This window comes from Trachinotus anak, unplaced genomic scaffold (genome assembly GCF_046630095.1).
Source record: "Trachinotus anak isolate AG129_WGS33_773 ecotype Australia unplaced genomic scaffold, CSIRO_AGI_Tana_v1 ptg000021l, whole genome shotgun sequence".
NCBI lineage: Eukaryota > Metazoa > Chordata > Actinopteri > Carangiformes > Carangidae > Trachinotus > Trachinotus anak.
In genome coordinates, this window is record NW_027273872.1 from 22,724,898 (window position 1) to 22,748,198 (window position 23,301).

General features: G+C 39.0%; 1 protein-coding gene across 2 annotated transcripts in view; it reads right to left on the reverse strand.

Annotated features, from left to right (window-relative positions):
• The window catches only part of aff2 (AF4/FMR2 family, member 2), a 152,006-nt gene that overhangs the window by 66,864 nt on the left and 61,841 nt on the right, over positions 1-23,301 (reverse strand). For both annotated transcript variants that reach the window (XM_071457743.1, XM_071457741.1), the window contains exon 5: positions 3,510-3,554. In XM_071457743.1, coding sequence (XP_071313844.1) covers positions 3,510-3,554 — 45 coding nt within the window. The remainder of the gene's footprint in view (positions 1-3,509; positions 3,555-23,301) is intronic.

Here is a 23,301-nt window from a genome sequence, read left to right on the forward strand (position 1 = left end):
ATTGAAGACACAGAAGTGTGTGTGTGTGTGTGTGTGTGTGTGTGTGTGTGTGTGTGTGTGTGTGTGTGTGTGTGTGTGTGTGTGAGAGAGAGAGAGAGAGAGAGAGAGAGAGAGAGAGAGAGAGAGAGAGAGAGAGAGAGAGAGAGAGAGAGAGAGAGAGAGAGAATTTTTCTGCGCAACAATCTTATTGCATTTGGCCTGAAGACATATGTAGTGTTGCTGGGCAACTCTCCTCTGACATCATCATGTCCCTCCTAGAAGAGTTTCAGTGTTTTGACAGGCGGCAGTCCGGATGGTGTGTGTAACTGTGCATATATTTGAATATGTGTGTGTATGTGTGTGTCTACAAATGTGTTACTACTGCCATTGCACATCATTAACTCAGTCTGTCACATTAACACAGAAACCACATGTCACTGTGATTTTTCATTATTATCTACTAGTCATATTATTCATTATCTACCATCTATTGTATTACATCTCAATACAAACAAACAAAATGTACATTTGCCCTCAGTAACATTGGCTTGTGTATGTACTAAACTGGCTCAAATATAAGAGGATAAGTAGGGGTTGTCTCACATTTGAATACTAGACAATGATGCATTAACAACATCACATATCCTTTTTAAATGAAGAGAGCACCAGTGTAACAGGGTCCTCTACTGAGAGTGCTCAATTATGGGTAGTTTGTAGCATTAATGTTGCAGGGCTATCAAGTGTTTTAAGTCCCATTACAGTCTTTCAGAGTCAGTCAGCCATAAAAGAGGTTTTTTTTGTTCACCCTGTTCAACCTGCAGGAGTTGCAGAAAGCTTGTGCAACATGATTTGCTGCCATGGAGGAAATAAAATTCACGACTGAGTCTTTACTGCAGAGATGAGCTAGGGACCAGAATTATGGTTGTAATGGACGATGAGCTCAAAAAGACAGTCAGAGTGAATCAGTCTGATCTCCTCTGAGAGCCTGACAGGAGCAAATGTGAGTCCACTGACCAGTAGACAAGATACAGTAGTAGTAGTATGATATCTAATGGAGATGGTATGTCAAGGAAACTTTCCCAAGAGGAAAAAAGCTCCTCAGGAATGTGGGAAGGGGGCTGGGGGGGTGGTCATCTTATAATATATTGTCTTATATTTGACCCAATACTGTAAATAAATTACTTCATATTCAATAATGCATGTCACTGCCGTGTGGACATAAAAAATAATGCTTTCTTGATGTTAATGTTAAGTAAATTAAGGCCACAAAACTTTTGTTACCACATTGAACATTGAACATGAATTAGCTGCAAATATGCACTCAGTGCTATATGCTCATTATCCTGCACCAGAGATTGGATCAATGACGGAGATGTTACGGGGCCATTGAGAAAAAATAAAAATAAAATAAATATTTCACTTAATTTTTCTTTAATTTGTCATTAACAGGCATTTCTAACAGTAGATAAAATCTTGCAAATCATTTCAAATATAAATTGCAATCTTGAGATTAACAGCTATTGATATCATGACATCAAGAGTTATTATAGTTTTCTAAAGTTAGAAATCCACAGAATTCAGAGTAAAGACTTTTAGACCAAAGCTCTGAATACTTGTGTCTGATTGGATGGCAGATGTCCGTTAAAAAAGTTCATCAGGACAACTCACACGTTTCCAATCAGCAGGTTTCTTCACCTTTCAAAGGTAGCAAGGTTAATGAAGCTGTAGGTAGTCATAGCAACAGTGAAGTACAACACAAACCAAACCATGAGTTAAACTGACCACAAATAAACTTAAAAACTGGATGACAGATTAAAGGGTCACTTCACCCAAACTACAACAAACAATTTTATCACTTTCTTCCAGTCGTTTCTATCCATGCTGATACTCCAGGTTTTATCTGTCCAGGTTTTGAGATATTTGTCCCTGAGATTTCGGCCTTTGCTCCAATATACACTGGGGGCGAATGGAATTTTGTCTGTGGTGCCACAGCAATGAAAGATTATATCTGGACATTTCAACAGCAACATTTTTTACCATAAAACGTTCTGGTCACTGTGTGTAATCCACAGACCTCACAGAAGACACAGCAGTAGGTTTTACAGAATATTTCTCTGGTAGAAAGTAGTTCCAATGAAAACTTTCCACAGTGAGGTCTGTGGGTTTGTCACTGATTTGTGATCATCCCCTTTGTATAGGGGCAGCAGCAGAAACTTAAAAGACTGATATTTCATATCTAACCAGTTTAGGTGACTTTAAGACTTACCCGTTAAACACAGCCTTGTTTATTTTTTGTCTGTTTAAAAGACCATGGTATAAATTAGATAATGCACTCTGATGTGCATTACCTAGCTAATGCTAGTAGCTAATGCTACTCTTTTATAGTTGCCACACTGTATGCTATGACCTTCCAGTGAGAAGATTCCTTTACGATTCCTTTTATCATACGGTGGCCCAAAAGGTCCCAAAGACAGTAAAGTCTTTTGATATTTTGCAGCCAGTTTGAGCAGCTTTGCCTTTGTACACAACATCTCTGATACACACTGTTACTTTGAAATGAGAAAACATCCAAAACAACAATGTTTCTGTGACAACTGACTTGGAGCTGTGCTGTCACAGAAAGGGAAAGATGAACCGCAGGCCCCCGCTCCGATTCACCTCACCTCACACTCTGAACTCTCTGATTTTTCCACTTGACACGGCTAAAAACCACAGACTGAATTCAATAGCGTACCAATATTATTGACAAAGGCTTTTCATGCAGCTCACAGCACAGTATCTGTCACACAGCCTGTTGGCCAGCATATTGATTTGTGCAAGGGAGAGAGAGGTGAATGACAGAGGGCAGAGACAGATGAAGAGAGGAAGACAGAGAGAGAAAGAGAGCGATAGCACAGTGAGTGATATGGCAGAGGTGAGAGAGGAGATAGAGACAAACACAGAGAGGAAGACAGAGGGTGAGGAAAGGAAGAGGTAACCTGACATAAAGCAGTCAGAGAAGGTCCTTGTCTTTATAGCAACAAATCTTCTGCCTGGCAAGAAGATAAGTGGGAAAACATTTCTGTTTTGACATCACTCTGAAGGAACACAGTAACAAAACAAACAGACAGGAGCGGACAGGAGAGGGATGAGGGGAAGCTATGGAAAAAACGTGTTGCTTGATGTGATTTTGATGACATGCAGATAGGAAAAGAGGAGGACAGAGAGACAGAGAGATGTAAGGAGAGTGAAGGAGAGAAGAAAATTGTGGAAAAGATTTCTGCATGAAGTCATCCTACAATAACAAAAACTTGTATAATCATTGACCTGAGCCAACAGATCTCCTTCTTTCTCTCCCTCTGCCTTTTACTTCCTCTGTTTTTCTTTTTCTCTCTCTCCCCTGTCCCTTTTTCCTAAAATCAGACTCTCCGGAGAGAGGCGAAGGTCTTTGTGAGCAAACAGAAAACAGCTGATAATCAGTGCAATTACTCTATGTGTGCGTGTGTGTGCGTGTGTGTGTGTGTGTGTGTGTGTGTGCCCAAGCAACATACCCGCAAAATCTCTTCAACACAGCTGGAGTCATTTGGTAGGCTGACCTGGAGAAAACAAAGCAGAAAGACAGAGAGACTGACTTCAACTCCATTTATAGCAGCATTACATTACATGTGAAACGGCAGAAACAGAGTTACAAGCAAAGGGAAAGTAAAGCAGACTCATCCACACCACAGTCGTAACTCTCCCTCTCAAGCTTTTTGTTCTCACACAGCAGAGATGCAGTTTACAATGGTACTGTAACTGTGGCATATTTAGCTCAAAACTCCTACTAGTTTTCAAAACAATGGGTATGTGATTACAGACAAGAGCAGAATTGACAACTGTCACTGTCAGATTTTACTAGCTAATTAGGCTAACATTAGCTCCATGAGCTATTTGAAAACTCCCTGTCCAGCTGTCTTTTTAATGTTTCCTGCTGACTTGTATGAACCCCATAAAAACTTATTAGCATCCACTAGCTGGCTATATACATTAAGTCATACTATAACACTGAAGCTTAATCTGCATGTCCCAGGAACCAAATCATCCTCATGAGTTATGCAGAAGACATTTTACACTAAATAAAACTGCTTTTGCACTGCAGTTCAGATGTGATGAGCCCTATATTATGTTTTGTATGACAGGTAAATATTTAAGATGAAACTGTTATGTTACTGTTTGAGACTGTAATGAATTTTGCAAATATAAGAGTGGGTCAGGTAACATTGATGGGGTTGCAGGAAGTGTAAACTTATAGAGCAGGACATAGCCGCTAATATTAGCCTAAACCAAGATAGCTTCCACCAGTGAATGTGGTGTTGACTTTAATTTAATACTAACCTGTAACCTTGATAACTAATGTAACCTAAGTCAATTATGCGCTCCTTAGCCTTGTTGTAGCATGCTAACTAGCTTCCTACATAACCTTGTAGAGCAGATAAACACAAAGTTTTAACTGTTCCTTACACTGTTGCTCATGTGTTTTTGGTTTTGAAAAATGTGAAGTTTTTACATTCCAAGAATTTCTTTTATGGCCTCGTTACAGTTGCTCCACTTGCGGTGGAGAGGTTGAGTCAAGGTCAAACCATTCATCAATTTCAAAACATCCATTAAAAATTGTCTAATTACTGCTTATGTTGTAAATCGATATTAACACTTTGAAAGTCATAACATTTGTGTATTTTGATCATCAAGATGATGCAGTGATTTATAAACGCCGGCTTGTGTATGTGGGCAGGGGAAAGTAATGGAAGGACATTTAGAAAACTGAGATTTTTCACTTTTCACATTAAAAAAAGACATGAATGCCTTTGGTTTGGCCAGTGCTGTGTTAACCACGGGGCTCGACAAAATTCATGGGACTGACTAGAGTTTTCTTAAAACAGAAAAAGAGACTGTTTGAGCTCAGACATATGCAGCTACTCTGATTGAATTTACCAGTTCAGTGGCTTCACACTGCTAATCTGTGTTAACATGTGCCCTTGTCTATTAAGTCTTTCTTACAACAGGAGTGATCTGGCCTGGTGACCAAAGTAACATTATGGAGAGATGCCTAGGCTATAAATTCAGGCACAATCTAAATGGTCCTGCAAGGTGAAACCAAAATAAAATGTTTATGTCAAACAATAAAAATGAAATAATGAAAAAACAAATTCAAATACATTCTTTGCTTTGTCGGTTCACCCAAAGTGCATATTGCTGCTAATGCAAACTACAGAGTAGCTCTTCTATTTATTCCAAACAAACCATTATTGCCATGGCTGGTAACACATGACTTTGTTAGCTTAAGCCTACAAGACATGAAAATAAATGTCCGTTTGCCGAATTGTCGCTTCCATAAAGTAATTGAAAACAAAATAAAGCAATTCACCGGGCCAGATCTCGACTTGGATCAATCCAACAAACAGGCTCATTAAAGAAGAAAGCGATGAAGGAACAGCTGGAGTACGAGACAGAGACTGAAAGAGTCTGAGAGCAATTCACTGTAGAACTCATGTCTAACATATTACAGCACTATAACCTCTGTCACACACCATTACTAATAGTACCAAACATGAACACAGGAACAGTTTAGTAACCATGATGAGAGGGATGACATCATATTCCCCTTTAAATCACTGACTGCTAAAACAACAAAACAATAAAAGTGATTCGGAGTGTGTGTGGCAGACAGAGTCAAAATGGTTTGAGCTCACCAACGAAACATCCCTCTGAGCCGTGGTCCCACACAAGCACATCACATCACTCTACGTCAGCACATTAATTACACAGCGAGTCAACAGGAAACCAGAGTGGGCGGCTGAAGACGAGTGATTTCCAGTGAAAGAATCGAGGCTACTTTTAACCAAAACGTGCAAATCTTCCCGAGTTTTGCCCCAAGCTATGACAACACAAAACAGACGTGCCACATTTGCATTGTGTTATTCAGAGGTTATTTGCTTAATGAAATAATATCTTTTTCATTACAGGCTCAACACATGAGGTAATGTAGTCTGGAAGGTAGACATAAAAAGATAGTCTGAAAGTGCAAAACACATCAGTAAGGTCACGGCATATCACGTCATTTGTTGCGTATTGACACCACTAGCACACCAAATGTGTTGTGGAGAGAATAAAGTAATTGTCTTGAGAGTTCACTTAAGGCTGTAAAATAGGAGCTAACGAGTCAAGATGCAACCAGTGTGCAATTTCAGGTACAATAAATAATGGGTCCCAGAGTTTTGACAAGCGTCATGCTGTTGATGTGTGAAAGCATTCTGGCCACATCGTAACAAGCTGTAAACACAACACTGACATATTATCACCTTATAAAGTTGATTCAGCAAACAGATGCTTATTAACCCATTCAGCAGATACAGAGCAATATTAGCATTTAAACATTTTTTTTTAAGTTTAACAACTATCATTAGCATTTTGAGTATGAGAGAGGACCTGGTGAATTTAAGTTCAATATTATCTCCTTTTAGCTTTGTTATAGTCTCCGCTAACCTCTAATGGAAATATCAGGCTTTTTAGCTGCTAAATGCTCCACCATGTTCACATGCTAGTTGCTAAATCTGTCTGCCTGCACCAGGTAGGTGCAGTTGGGTTTTAGAGCATTTTTGCCTATAACATCTGCCAGCTGCATTTGGAAATTATGCTAATAAGAGCTGTGTGAGTGAACCAAAACAGAGAAGCTGAGGACCATAAAACCAAAACACAACCTAGAAAAAACAAAAAGACAGAGCTGAGGGGAATGACAGAGTCAGGTGATACCTCTGGGTTTGTCACTAAGAGTGACACTTTTCACACTGCACACAGTCATTCTTTCCATTGTTAATATAGAAATAGTGATTACTGCAGCTTTAAGACTTTTTTCCAATGTGGTATTTAAATCGATAAATAATTAGAACATTGGAAGTATCACACCATGTATGAGCAGCATGGTTTGAATTTAACAAGAAATCTGTTTTATTACACAAAGACGATGAGTTTTACAGCACAAAAAACATTGACACTGTTGTTCTTGTAGAAAGAGAATAAGATCTATAAGAATTCCTCAAAATAGCAAAGTAAAAGTAGATAGTGGAAAGAGATCAAAATATATCTGACATGTTTACGCTCATTAGGAAAAGACATAGAAAACCAGTTACTTTGCCTTTCATGATCAATCTTATTGCACCATCTCTGAATTCTGTATTTGCTTATCCTCCTAATGCTTTCACTCAGTAAAAGAGATTGTTTGCTACTCGCCTTAACTGTAAATTATAAATTGCAGGTTGCAATTATACATTGTAAACTTTGAACCGTTTAACTGTAAATTCTGCAATAGTGTCAATAAATAAAGTAAATTATATATTGTTAATTAGCAACGGTCAATTTCAAATCATAAATTATACATTGCAAATTTCAAGTTGTCAAATAAGTTAAAACTCTAATTTGTAAACTGTAAATTATGAATTGTCAATAGTAAATTTTAAATGTAAATGGTAAATTGAAAATGTTGACAATAAATTCAAATGAAGCAATGTTGTTTAGGTTATTATACCAAAGTATTACCTGTTCATTTGACAGTGACATTTTAAAATATACAACATATGACACTGAGTATAATAAAGACTTTCATCTGGAATCAATGAGATTAGACCCTTTGTGCAAAATAGACACTTCCTGTGTCATTTTCCTAATACTTTCACACTATAAGGTGCCAAATATGATGGATACAAACAAGAACATTTAAATTAGATTTTCCACTTTATTTTAAAACACAGCTGGCAGACAAAAATGGAAACACTCATATGATTTATCTCTATCCATGTGTCTATACATCTGTGTCTCCCTGCCTCACTTGTACCATCCCTGTCCATCACAGTTGTGTTTAGTTCACTGGAGCATGACACTGACACCGCCAGTTTTTGGTGTTTGTTTCCTATTTGCCGTATGGACCTCTGAACCCGATGGCATACAGAATGTGTTATATCAAACAGCATGATACTTAGTCATTGCAAAGATAGAAGTCTATTCGGAGCTCACTGAATAGAAATTGGCTTTAATGGATTTTAATGGACATGTGACTCTTACATGTAACGTGTGCGAGTGTCTCCTAATTGTACTTACTCTGAGATCACGGTTAATGTCAAGGACTAGGAGATGGGGGGAATATAAAAGAGAAATAGAAGATGAGTGACAGCCAGAGAGGAAGTCTGCAGGAGGAGAAAGGACCGAATTCAGAGAGAAAATAGATAGCAAAGAAAAATGAGACAGACTGAGAGAGAGAGAGAGAGGGAGAGGGAGAGGGAGAAAGAGGGAGAGAGAGAGAGAGAGAGGGAGGAAAAAATATAGCTGAGGCAATTACTGATGCAGAAATCCTTTCTCTCTGAAATAGCTGCTCAGATAGATAGACGTCTACACACACAAACACACCAACTCTCTCTCTCTCTCACACACACACACACACACACCCACTTAAAGGCAGATACACTCAGCCATAGACAGGTACATGTGGATACACAGAAACACACAAAAGAAATATGAAAGATGGAGGTAGTACTGGTACTGGTACTGGTACTGGTAGTACTGTGTTGATGCTATGTTATGTTATGTTCTAATAAGGGACTGCCATCAAAAACAGATACAACCCACACTGCTGTTTTAACACATTTTCACTTCCTGACGTATGAGGGAAATTCCCCACACTATGTGTTACCATGGTTACCAATTTATTTGGCATGAAATTTTGCCACTTAGATTTATCACTTACAAGATTGCTTTCCATCAGCAGATGGATTTAACAGCAAGTTCAGTTTTGAATTTGTGCTTTCAAACCAAACCAAACAGGCAAACACACCTGGATTCGTGTGAACTAAACCAAAAAACTGTGGTTATACGTTTGGTTAAATTCAGTTTCGCATTAGGCTCTGTACTGTGGTTGCCTTTAAGGAGACACTATATCATAAATATTTGAAATACCAATGATTTAAAAAAAAAAAAAAAGTGTAATTGTTAGGCATTGGATCACTGGTTAAAGAAAACAAGAGAAGAGCAAACAACAATCTGATTGATCCTTTGCATTGTCATCCGCATCAAATGTTGAGGTAAACATCAAAGCTTTTGTAATATTCATTCAGCTACTGACGGGCTTTTATCCTGACACTCCATTCTGATTGGCTGAATATGTCCTTATTATATTAATTTGTCATATTAGTGCGGAGCCAGTTTACACTCCACAAGCAGCCACCGATACAATTACATAACAAATACATTTAATGTGATTCCACTCAAATGATTTCCTTTTTTATGTCTGTGTCTTTTCATGTTTCAAATCCACCAGCGTCTTGTTTCTTTTGTGCTGGAATTAAAAATCATTAAGAGGTAATTATAGTAATGTGTTTAAGACTGAAGAAACATGCTCTACTCTCTCTGTATATGTGTGTGTGTGTCTGTGTGTGTGTGAGAGAGAGAGAGAGAGAGAGATGAATGACTCAGTGAAAGCACGTGGGATGACAAAATATGAATTAATAAAAACACCCCAAAAGACATACTGTCTATTCATATCTACAATAAGAGAGAGATGATAACATTTGACTTGGAGATTGGCAGAATCAGAAGATGAAAGAGAAAAGAAGAAATACAACGAGAGAATGAAAGAGGATAATGAGCAAAGAAAATGAAAGATAAGCAAAGACAAAGTCAAACAGAATCAAATCTGGAGCCTGATGAATGTAAACACTTTCCCCTGCACTGTCCTCTGAGAGCTATTAACTCATCCTCTCCTATTTCTGTTTCATTTTAGAGCCATTTTCTCTGGATATTTTCTCAGTAAGATGAGGAAAAGGTTTACTTTGTTGGATAAATTACATAAAGTATCTGAACTTCGTCTTCTGACACGGTCGTCCTCGACACCTGAGAGGCCAAAATGTGCCACAGAGAAAAACTGTTGCCTTGCTGTCATGAAAAATGTTAAAGTTAAATGAAAACTGTCAATCATCCAGTTGGTGTGATTGAAGTTTCGAGTTGTATACGGTTCAGACTGGGGTCCAGCTGGGTTTGGAAAATCTTCAAGGATTTTTTGTCCGCGGGCTTCTCGTTTATTCAGTTTCATCTGCTCCTTTTATCATCCATATTTCAGCTGTTTACAGAGCTGGAGTGACCGCCATCACTGGGATTACCAGCATGCTAGACAGATCACAAGCATTGCCCTTGGAGGAAACTGTGTGTGTGTGTGAGAGAGAGAACATGTCTGTGTGTAAATCAATGTGTACTCATATGTACACATGTTTGTGTATGAGCCAGCCTCCCTGCTAATCTAAAGATTGTTGAGTACATGTAAAAGTAGGTCTATCACCTCCTGTGCCCTCCTCACACATTTTCATTGCCCTCACCTCTCAAATAAAAAGTACGCTGGTTTTTGTGTTGTGGTTTTGCGGCCATGTCATAAACAGCACTTTATATGCTACTTTAAAAAAAAAACGTCTGGGCTTCTGCCTGTGTGAAGTGGTTTTCACTGTGACAGCCACATAGCCACCACTGTGTCTAATGTTGTGCCATCAGCTCAGATGGAAGCACTACACTAGTCAGATCTAGGTGACACTGATTGTCTGTATGCTCAGTATGTTCCATACACTAATTGTATGGACTTTAATGAGCATATGGACGGGCAAACAGAAAAAGAAATTTTACTGCAGGAGTGGTTTGAACATTTTATCATCACTTGTCACTATTGCACTGAAACTAGTGTTAGAGACGCCTTAGCTGCCTGTTCTAACTTATTAAAGTCACTTTTGAAGGTCTGCAGTGGGAATGATTGATACCAGGTCAATACTGATTGACATATAAATTAATTACGAAGGGAAGCTGCTGGTCTTACTTCAGACACACTGACACAGAGCCATGGATATGATTAAAATTCCTTTATTGTTATTTTATGTGTTATTTTAACATATTTACCATTATTTGTTATTAAGGGCATCTCTGAGTAAAATATGTAACAAAAAATCCCAAAATAAGGGGAAAGAACTGCCTCTCTAACCAGACCCTGAGGGAGACCCTGTTGTGATTGAAACTGGTTGCCATTCTTTTCCCTTATTTTGGGATTTTTTGTTACATGTTTTACTCTGATATGCTCCGACACATTAAAGGTAATTTAACTATATCCTTGGCTCTGTGCGAATGTGCCTGAAGTAAGCCCAGCAGCTTCTTAATTAACCATTTCAACTTCAGGAGCACCTTACATTCACCTGGAGATTCACATCAACATAACCATGAGCACTCTGTATTTCTTTTTGCATTTTTTGTGAAACTGATTGACATATACTGATAACTGGGAGTTTTAAAGATTAGATCAATTGTCCGTGATTCTAATACTATATAAACAAAAAAGAAATTGCCAAGAATTTCAAGTGTGGGTATCACAGAGATGGGAAACATAAATAATCTTACATTTCTTATATGAGTGTCTGAAAATCAAATACACATTTTTAATGTTACATGTCCAACAATAACGTGCCTTTATCAAGTGACATGGTTAAGATAGTCTTGATAGACAGCTCCATTTTGGATCTGATTCCCAATTAGCTTTGACACTAATGAATCTTTTATCACAACTTCTCATTCTTTATCACAGCTTCTCATTTTAAGCTGGTGCTGACCATTGTTTTTTATGATTAAAATGACTAATGTCACCTGATGTAGCTAATTCAGGTTACTAGGTTAGCATGTTAAGTGTGATAGTTGTGAATCAGGAGCTCAATTATTTAGAGGTGAAGATCAGTATGTTCAGCTGTTATTGTGTCAGAACAATTAATATCAGTCAACAATAAACATTTCATATCTGCTGCTCAGCTCATCTCCAGGTTGGACAATTGGTTAGCTGAGCTTAATTAATGTTAAAGGAGCAATTTGTAGTTTTTGATGTTGCTACATAGCCAATGTTAGCATTAACAGCTGCTGACTTACCAGTCAGAAAGGTTGAGAGTTGAGCTTAAAAATTCACTTCTTACTTGCCAAGAGCTGTCAAAGCAACCTTTTGCTTCTATTTATATCACTAACATTGGCTTTTTAGTGGTAGCAAACTTTAAAAAGTCCCTTTAACCCTAGAACACTAACGTTAAAATTAGTAACACCATTACTAACGTCGGGTGAAAATCACCTGAACGCATGCCTCTTGAAAAAACCATAGATGGGAGGAGGGAAACAAACATAACATTAATAACATCAATGAGCTGCCTGAAGCTACCCAAGGACCCATGCAACTCAGACAGCAGCAACACAATGACAATCACATGACAAGAATCGTGTGGGTGAAAATCACCCGACGTTAGTGTTCTAGGGTTAATTAATTAAGTAGCAAAACAAAAACAACAGGTGGCAGATATTAACTGAATGTTTGAGGTGTAGATATGAATAACTAACTTGATCAAACCTCAACCCTGCAAACATTGTTTTTGATGTGATATATATTGGCTGATATATTGGCAGACATATTGACAGATATTTTGGTGCGGGAAACTACACCTTTAATTTATAACATTAATAATGACTGCATTCCATACAGGTGAGCCTGTCACAGGAGCATAGTGTTGTGCATGTTTGCTTACTAGCATCGTTTACTGGGAAACATAATCCCAGGATTATTAAATGGAACAGACTTATTGTAATTGTAATTAGTTATGTTTTTGCTGTGACAGTATCTTATATCTTGTTCTTTTTCTGCTGTTATCATCCACACAGCACTTAGAGCCTGGTAAGGTTACTATACATACGACTGCACAAACACATCAGTTTTCCCTCTTATTCTCATCTCTTCATTTGTTCTCTGTCCCTCCCCTCATCCTCTCGATCCCCTTTTTCTCTTCCATCTCTCTCTCTTTTCTCTCTCTCTCCATCTCCCTCCCTCTCTTTCTGCATCTCGTGCTCCCCACACCAAGCTGTGGAGAGGCAGATAAGGAGTTGATTTACCATCCAATTAAATGTTGTCATTGAAACATTGCTTCAAATAAGCCCGTCGTTTTCACCCTCCGCTAATTGGCCTTCCAATAGCATGTGCATGTGTTTGGATGTGTGTGAGTGCTTGTGTGTGGTGCGTGTGTTTGTCTTTTTGTGTGTATCTGAAGCTTTACTTAGGACCAGCAGATTCAGATAACGGTTTCTCCCCACTTAAAAAGAGGGGCATTTTGAGTTCAAATTAAGTTTTATGTGTGGCTCTTTCTGCCTCTTCTGGTCCTCTTTCTTTGCAAACACTAAACCATCCAACTGAACCAAGTAATACATTTTGATTTTAAAAAAATCTTAAAGCCCTGTTAATCAATATTTTTTATATTAACATAGAATCTAAAGGCAATTTTAAAAACCACAACACCACAGAGAATTATCACCCAACTCTGCTGCTCTTAGGATAAAACACTCTACGTAGCTTTTAGCCTTTTTGTTTTAAGCTCATTATTTTAGTTTTACAGCACATGGAGCACATATATTTTTGGTATAGTCTCACCTCTCACATAAACCTTGTTTCAAGCAGCAGTGGGCAGCTGTTTTCAGCCAAAAAGCTTCAATAAACCAACTCTCGACTACCTGCTCAGCACCAAACGGCAGTAAACAAAGTTAGCAGCTGGTCAAACACCTGACAGATACATTTCCAGCGGTTATTATCGGACACCGGAGTAGAGCTAAAAGAAGTGTATATTGAACTTACATTTGTCAGGTGGCAGAAACACAACTTTAAATGAAATGTTGCCATGAGTCTGCTGGATGTAAAAAAGAAGCTAATGTTTGCTAGCATGTTAGCAATAACACTGACACGTCAGGGCTGTGTGTGTGCTAACTTGTTTAGGTGCTCTGTATGTGTGTATTAAATATTAATACACACATATAGTATAACAGTCTACCTTTTTCCATCCCTTTCTCTCTCTAACACACATGGACACACACACTCAACAGAGGGTTTTTATAGAATTTTAATAAATCCATGGGAAAGTGGTCTCAAAACTCATTTATCAAACATTTAACACTGACTTAGCCATTAAAGGGGGCGAGAGAGGGAGCGAGGAGGATAGATTGAAGAAGAGGAGCTATGATCAATGCCAGTGGACCATGTAATTGCACCAGGAGTGGGTTAGCTGAAAACATTAGCCTTGTTTTCTGATGGATCACATCCTGGAGCCAGCTAGCCAAGCTAAACGCTTCAATCTGTATTAGTACGACCCAGAGTCATCCATCTAAAGGGGCTTTACTACTAAAATTAGCAAAAGTTTTTTACACAATTGATTAGCTGATAGTTAAAATGCTTTTAGAAGACTTTATCAACTTTATTTTATAAGCAGAAGTCACTTTTCTTCAGTAAATGAAAACCTCCTTTTGAAACCAAGTTTGCAGCTGTAAAATTCAATCCTTTTCTGACACAACTTTTTCTTCTCTTGGCTGGATTCATCACATCGATTTGCGGAGAGAATAAGGATTTCTTTCACTCAACGTCTGTACAGAAGCACATACGGTCACATATGAAAAGAAGTACAGCACATCATCTCCTCAGCAGCAACAATCATTGGCACTGACGTTCCGTTGAATCATTCCTTCACCTACTGCACCGTCAAGCGTGGCAAGACGAGAGTTTCCAGCTCACTCTCACCCCATTACAGCATCTTTTCAAGCTCCTCTTCTCTGAAAGATACTTCAGATCTGTGACAAGTGAAACCCTCCACTTCAAGAACCATTTTTTTCCCTGCTGTTGCATGGATATTTTGCAATAATGTCACTAAACAACTGGCTGCTCAGTGTTTGTCACCAAAGGCCCAATCTTTCACTGTTGCAAATGCAGTCTGCGCTCTGTCTCAGCATTTATTAGACTTGCATTACATGCTTATCTCCAGTGTAGTTTTTCTTTTACAAAACCTCTCTATGATTCATAACTGCTGAATGTTTCTGTGGTTGAGTTAGAGGCTCTGCACTCCCACACTGTTGTTTTGACTTATTTTGGTTGATTAAACCTCTGCTCAAGCTGGCAAAAGAATAACTGAGAATCAGAGTTTTATTTCACCAAACATAATAATAATAATAATAATAATAATAATAATGTATGCACTGACTGAGGTGTGATAAAACCAAGAAGTGGGGGATCTGGGGAAGGGTAACCAAGCTGAAAAAACCTCACTTAGTGGAGCCATCAACCCACAATTTTACAAATGCTGACAGACAGAGAGACCTCTTGTCACTGAATATATCATAGAAATTGAAATTACTTATTTATTATCCCATCATGTCCATGTTAGCTCGATAGTCAGCTTACTCTATAATGCTTATAAAAACCTCTCTACTTGTTTCAGACAAATGGGGTGAAAAGAACAGGGGTTAATGAATAACGACTGAACTATCACCGCTGGAATTCTGTGTGGCAAACACATAAAAAGACGAATCTCTAAAGCTCATCATATTAACTTGAATTCTGGCTTGTGTTTGTCAAGTGTGTTTGTTTACCACCTTTCAACAATAAGGTCATTTAAAGAGGTTTACATTAAACAACTGTTACTTGAGATATCAAGTGTGTCAATTAGCTTAGCTTAACTAATATGGCTAAACTGCATTTTTCAGTTAGCATTGATTGTGCTTTATAAAATAAATTCTCTGCTGTCATATTCTTGCTTTTGTCACTTGTCCAATATTGCTTTGCTAGAAAAAACTGGGGTTCCTTGACTCCGCCCAAATATTTCACCAATAGAGTGCCGCAGGGATGATGTATTTTTGTAGGCTGTTCGCGTCACCCTGGTTCCCTCAACAAAAAGCTAATGGATTTTTACATGGGTTTTGCATTACTGCAGAAAATAAGCTCTGCAACAAACAAAAGTTCATGACACACAATTGCCAAAACATTTTTGATTTTTGAAGCCTAAACACAATCACCAGAAGTAAAAAGCAAATTTTAAACCATAAACAAGCTACACCACCGTCGCATGACTTCAACATCATCACCATTAAACTAAACCAATTTGTAGTTTGATTTAGCTGTGACCTCCTCTACAAAAGCTTTTTCTCTTACAAAGTTATTAACATTTTGTAAAAGTGCAAGTATAAAGACAACCAAGCTGTAAAGGTTTACTGGTGAGAAGACTGGTTTTTGTGTTTGGGGTGATGATGCTTAACATCCATGACAACCTCTGTAGTCTCATTTATACATTTGTTGGCAACCAGCCTTTTATAAGATGTAAAAGAAGTCGCAACGGGGATATTTACTCACATATTTTATGTCTGTTTTGAGCTTGTGGTAAGACTTTATTTCGGTCATCTAACAAAAAACCCATTTTGAAAACTCAGAGACCTCAGGATGAGGGAAAGAGAAGTGCTATAATGCTAACAAATTTCTGGATTTTAGGACTCACACCTGCAGCACTCTATGAGAAGCAATGAGACTTTATCACTCACTATCATACATTGAAACCATGATTTTAACAAGTTAAACAACAGTTAATCTGCACGACTCGGCCTCTTTTGAGGCGACTGAAATCTGCTCAGTTTCATAGCCAATAGACTTACATGACGTTCAGTCAGCTTTAGCAAAGGTGGTCTGTTCTCTCATGCTGTAAAACTGCCATTGCAATCTATGGGTGCAGTATAGAATAATAATATTAACAACAACCTCAAGGATATTCAATTATATGCTGTTCAGATAAACAGTATTGTGTGAACCACTTGAGCACCACCAGCTGAGGGGCAGCACAGTGGAGTTAGATGACATCTCTACTATACGACAAGAGGAGGGAAGTTCACTGCTGTGATTAATTGCGAACAGAACACCTCCTACACACACACACACACTCTATTTCTCTCTCATGCACACATTCAATGGCAAAAAAACCCCTTTTATAAATATACATGACACACACACACGCACACAGCCACATTAATGGAAAGAAAGGGGCTTTATATAGTCACACATTCACCTCTGTTTTAATTAGTGGAAAGAAACACACACACATACTTCACTGCTGCAGCCTCGTACGCTGAGCAAAGGAAAAGAGAATGATTGACAGATGTGTGTGTGTGTGTAGAGGCAAAATTCAAGCTGAGTATATTTGATTTGTTCTGTTGGCAGGATATGTTTGAGTGTGTGTGTGTGTGTGTGTGTGTGTTTATGCTCACCGTGTGTGTGGTCCGTCTGTGTGTGGTTCTCAGCATGATGTCTGTGTACCAACTAAATAAGTGGCTCTTGAGAGGGGAGAGGGGGGTGGGGACGGGTAGGAGGCAGAGGGGTCCTCAGCAGTACAATGGAGCATCAAATGTGTATGGCTGTGTGTGTTCCTCTATGCATTTGTATGTTTATCCACACACACACACACGCACACACACGTAATTCTCAGAGGACTAAATAAATCCCATTTGTCCACAAAATAAACAGCATCATTTCAATCAAATGATTCTTTCTTACTTTGATGTCGTCTCTCATCTCAACTTGGAGCATCTATTCAAAAACATATCAAGTGTTTTGTTAAAGACAGGCTGTTGGTTCATCGTCTGAAAATATAGTGTGGTCCTCGTTAACAAGTGACCAACATTGGTCTCGTCGTTGTCCAGTAACTAATGTGCCACTTGCTCATTTTATCAACGCTCAACAGCATATTTACTATTGTTTTCACCTTGTGTGTGTGTGTGTGTGTGTGTGTGTGTGTGTGTGTGTGTGGTCCCGCAGACAGGTACTGTAGCAGGAACTACCCCAGAGGTGGTGTTGAGCACTTTGGCAGGTGTTTATATGTCTGTGGACACATTTTGTCACCATGATAGCATCACAACTGTCACAAAACTTTACAGTTGTGTAGTTGAGATCAAAATGAGTTCGAACATGGGTGTGGTCCGACCCATGAGCACACAGCAGTCCTTAGTATGTGAGTGCTCAGTACTCATGGGTTGGAGCGTCAACATATTGACGGGCGTCGCTGCTGCTGTGATCCCGTCTCTAGTTTTTGTGCTGCCAGCACTAAACTGAAGTTGAAGTTAAGGAGTGAAATAAAGAAGAGTGTTTTTTTGTTTATGATTCACATATTTTAATGTGAGTCAATGTATTTTTGCTAAGCAATAGCCACAATGTCTCAAGTGGCAATTACAAGAAAAAGCATTGAGTTTTCTTTTATTTTCCATGATTGTCCCTGGCTTTACCATCATTAGGTGACCCAGTGGAGACACTTGTTGTAACAGCGTGGAAATGTTTTATCTGACATGCTTAAACATAGTCGAACAGTAGCAAGCAGAGTCATAAACTATTATGTGCTCAGCTTTATCTTCTCAGACGAACTAGCAGCACTTTCATCATCCAAAAGGAATGATATATCAAAACACTGCGGACAGCAGAGCCAGTGGTAAATTGCCAAAGAGCTTGTGGAGATAAGATTGTACGCCAGTGTCCATCCATCACTCAACAGGCCTTTTGTTTAACTGTTGACACTGAGCATTTAAAGCAGAGGAATACGTGGAGATTTTTAGGGGATCTTCTCTCAAAAAATGTTGCAAAAAGTCAAATGTCAGTGTGAATGAAGGATTTTAGGGAGAATCAGTCTTGAGATTCTGTGCCGATTACCAACATGAACAATCACCTATACATTATTTTGAAGTGACTTGGTCCCACACTGAGGAAACAGAAGTACCATAAAAGGTGTTGAAGAATAGGCTGCATCAGTGCAGGTTACCCAGCAGCGTCACGGGGTCCAGCGCTGGCCCTCAGCCTGGACGCTGACGACCACCGAGCTGCGAGATGAGGTGAGACCTGTGTGACTCCACAGGTAAGCTGCGTGTGTTTACATGGCAGCCAGAAGCACTGCTGCAGTATTTCACACCGCGGTGGCGCAGAGACACTTGCAGGATGACAAGTGAGCAAACACACAAACACAGGATACACACTTTCTCAGTCAGTCTTGGCTCATTTCCTCATCAGTGAGAAATAGCACCTCAAAGTTTGATATATTTATCTCTAGCTTTTTTCTTCTTCTTTTTTAATTCTTTGGTTGTTTCTTCTGTTTATTCCAAACAAACACAATTCCCCGTGCTGGAGCATGTGCGATTACTTCAACAGTATAAACTGTAAATGAACACTTCTTTCACTAATCTCCCTCCTCAACTTCTCATCTGGCGTCTATCCCCATCATTCTTTTCCTCCATCTCCTCACCCCCTTTTTCCTCTCTCGTCTTTCTCTCACCCGCTTACCCCTCTCTTCCTCCCTTCGTCCTCCCTTCTTCCACTCCTCCTTCTCTCTTCCTTCTCTATGCAGTTTAAGTCTAAATCAGGGGATTTGGAGGGTGTTAAGAGCTGAGGTGTAAAACACCGGCTGGTTCTCTGTAAGCTCCTAAGAGGAGAAAATAATCCAACACAAAGTCTTTTTCTCAACAGCAGCTCTCCTCCCCCTTAATCACCCTATTAGCTGCCTCTTCCTCCCCTCTTCCTCTCCTCTCCTCTTCCTCTCCTTTCCTCTCCCCAAAAATAATTAAACACCAAATATGTCCACTGTTTTCTCTAAGCTGATGATTTGGTGCCTGGAGTCTAATAATTAATCAAATCGAGCAGTAACACAGCCTTGTTTGTCATCATTCATGGATGTTTGACTGAGTTTGTAAGTGTCTGCTTCTTCCTGTATTAATGTCCGTTTAAATCATCAGTGATGTGGCCGGCTGGACACACAACTAACAGTGATGAGGCATTTGTTCTGATTGCAGGATGCCTTTTGTCCAATCAACCACTCACGCTTCATGTTTATTGATACGAGTGTTTCCATTAATCTCAGGCTTTGTGGTGAACGTGGCCAGGTTCCTCTCTCGCTGCCAGACTCCTGTAGTATGAAGGAACGACACGCAAAACTGAAAAACGCAAAACAAACGGCAGGGAGAGACCGAGGGAGCCATTTAATCGCCTGTCTTCCATGTAATCTCTCTGATGCATTCTCCCCTAGAACTAAATAATAAACTGTTGCACACAGAAAAAGAACAGAAAATGTGGCTCCCTCTCACTTTCCTCCCCAGTCATATCTCTCCTCCCTCTCTCTTCTCCCTCGTCTCTGTTTCCGATGCACTCTCGCCCATCTCTCTCATCTTCCTCCACTCACTTCCATCCTTCTCCCTCTCTCTCTTTTTTATATTCATAGGATTTTAAAATGTCTGTAATGGCCCTGGTAGATCAAAACACTCCTTCTCCCGCTATGTGTGTGCATGTGCTCGCTTGTGTCATTGTGTGTGTGTGTGTGATTTGCATATCATGGCTATGCTCTGATTGGCAAACTGGCAACACAGAGCCCAGCGGGGCATTTTTTATTAAAAGGCCTTACCACACACACACACACACACACACACACACACACACACAAACACATACACATACACAAAGTTAGGAACAGCCACTAGCCTGTATCAGAACCTAATGAATAATACTAAAGAGCTAGCAGTAGGGGTTCTCCATGTATTGTTCTGTAACGCCAAGAGCAATAAAGATTTTTATTACCATATTTTTATGGGCACCAGACATAAGCTGTTATGGAATACTCAGATATTTTATTATCCGTTTGGACCAGTTTTTTATTGTTCAAAATGAAGTTGCCTTGTAAATTATTATATTTTACTAGTCAAGATGCACAAGTACTGACTAGGATGTTTTATCACTTAAACATCCTGGGGAATTAATGTTATTGCATTAAAACAGTGCAGCTGTCAGTTTCAATCACATATCAGTCATGTGATCAGATCAACTTAAAGAATTTCATTTTAATTTGGAAGTAATCTGAAATATTGAGGAATGATCCTAAAAAAATTACATCCTTCTTTTATTTAACTAGATAAAAATTTCAGCCCAAAAAAATAAGTTCTGTAATGTATTACACGAAGTAACCAACAGCCTCATAAGACTTACCACTGGAACATTGTAAAATAGCTATTTTTTTTAAAAGGAGAGTAGGCAATCCACTTTATTTGGCACCATGTGGGCCCATGAAATAATAAATGTACTTCCAGAAGCAGCAGCTCTGGTCAGATCAGCAGAGATGATACAGTGGGGATGTAATGAACAAAGGGCAGGAGGAAAAACCATTAGAAATGTAGATTTACATTTTCTCAAAGCCCAACTGTTCATCATGACTGAGGGACACGCAGTATGAAACTATCTTCTGTGGCTGCAATGAAACCTGTCCCTGCTGCAGATTCAGCCGCTCACTGGGAGCCTCAGCCCGAGCTGTCAGCCATCTGTTTACCCACAATCAGTAAGTAAGTAAGTTTAATTAAGTACAATCATGTACAAGCTCCTTGTGCTTTACTAGAATATTTGTGACGCTACTTTACACTTCACTGCACCTTCTGCTCCGCTGCATTTATTTGACAGCTATCATTACAGATGAATATTTTTTAATATAAAATATATCATTATATCTTACTCCACTACTTTTACTGCTGTAGTTACTGTACTTCTTAACAAAATATATCATTTTTAAAGATGGATTACAAACTGGACAAAGAAGGCAACAATATTCACTGCAGATCAATATGTTTTGATAATTTCATTCATGCAAATTTATCAAATTTGAGAATTTGCTAAACTACAATTTTATAAAATGAGATTTTTCCTTGTGAAGATGCAATGTTTGGATTATCTAACTTTATGTCTGTTAATTTGGGTGTTTTATATAATTCAGCAAAATTCTGCCATTCTGCAAAACAAATGCTTGTGCTTTTGATACTTTGATAAAAAGTTTTTTTTTGTTGTTTTTTTTTTTAGTTTATTTATTTATTTGATAGGGACAATACAGTTTAACATACTGTGGTTCTAAAACAAAGCATAAAACTGATGTGTTATTGTAAGTGCTGTTGCTTATTTTCAACTCTTGTCCCTAGTTGGGCTTTTACATGTTCAGTTTAATTAATTTTTATTATCATCAAACCACAATACACTACAGATATGAAAGCAGAGTAAAATACTCTAATGAAAAGACAACACTGCACTACTACAAAACATATTGAATGGAGCACTTTTACTTGTAATAAACTATTTTTACACTGTGAAATTTTCACTTAGAAGGATCTGAACACTTCCTCCACCATAGCCCATAATTCTTTTATTAAAATGTCACGGACTCAGGCTTCAAACTAGGAATTAAAGTCTTGACTGTGTCAACCCATGACATCAGGTACATGCAGCCGCCGGCACACTGAGCCTCCAGATCTCTTCAGCAGATGATGCGGAGGCTGCTGTGAAAGTGCAGGGATTGACTGCTGCGACCCCTGGCCAGCGACCACCAGGAGCTGCTGTGTGTCGAGTGCTCGGCCCTGCCCCGGTTTGAACCGCCGACCCCGGATTCACCAGCACTGTGTGGCCGGAAAATTTGAAAATAAGAGCAGTTTTATCCGACCGCACTCTTGAAAAATGTCTAAATCAGATGGTGTGAAAGGGAGATTTACTTAGGAGTGAGATGACAGCACTCTGAGGGGCGATAATACACACCATCAACCTCTCACTGTGACACCAGAGATCAATGCTGATCGTTGCAGCTAATCCAGTAAACAGAGCTATAATGTTAATCCTGAGGGTAAACTGTTAATCTCAAATCATATTATGTCCGTTATAAACAGCAACACTAAATAGCTAAGTGCTCTGTGGCAACTGCAATCATAAAACCACCAGTGTGTGTGTGTGTCCTCTCTTAGGGAAAAGCAATCTGTGAAATGTAAAGGGAAATGCAGTGATGTACTTTTGACTTTGTCAGCGGTGTTGTAGCTGAGGCTGACATGCTTATCATTTTCTTGCTGCTTGTACGTCGTCACACAACATGACATAACATCAGCGTGTTTCTGATCTGACTCCAGACCATTCACAGGATCTCATTATCACAGAGCTCAGCCATCTCCAGATGATCTCGTAACAAAACTGATGATGATCTAAGTGTTAAAATATTGAACTTTAAAACCCGCAGAGACCAGCCCGGGCTGCCCTCTCTCCTCTGTGATCTCTCTTATCGTAGGGCGGCTATTGCTGTGATGACACCCCGGCAGCACCTAACTGATGGGAGACCTCCCCTACACTATTTGGCTTTAAGGATATTTCTCCCCAAGCACCCTCTTCTCTGTCTCAATGCAGCCACTCAAGGGTAGTTTGATTCATTGGACTGTATTCCTTGTTTCTAGAAGATGATTTTATGATCATTTTATTATCAGCATAAAAGCTAAATCATTTCATCTCCCCCTCTCTGCAGAGGCAATTAGTCGCCTTTATGAAAATCAAATAAATTAAAGTGTTAAAAAGCTTTCATTGAGTCTCAGAGACTTGATACAGAATCACTGCTTTCTGGATAAAGCACAGACGTGGTGCTTAAATATATAAGTACT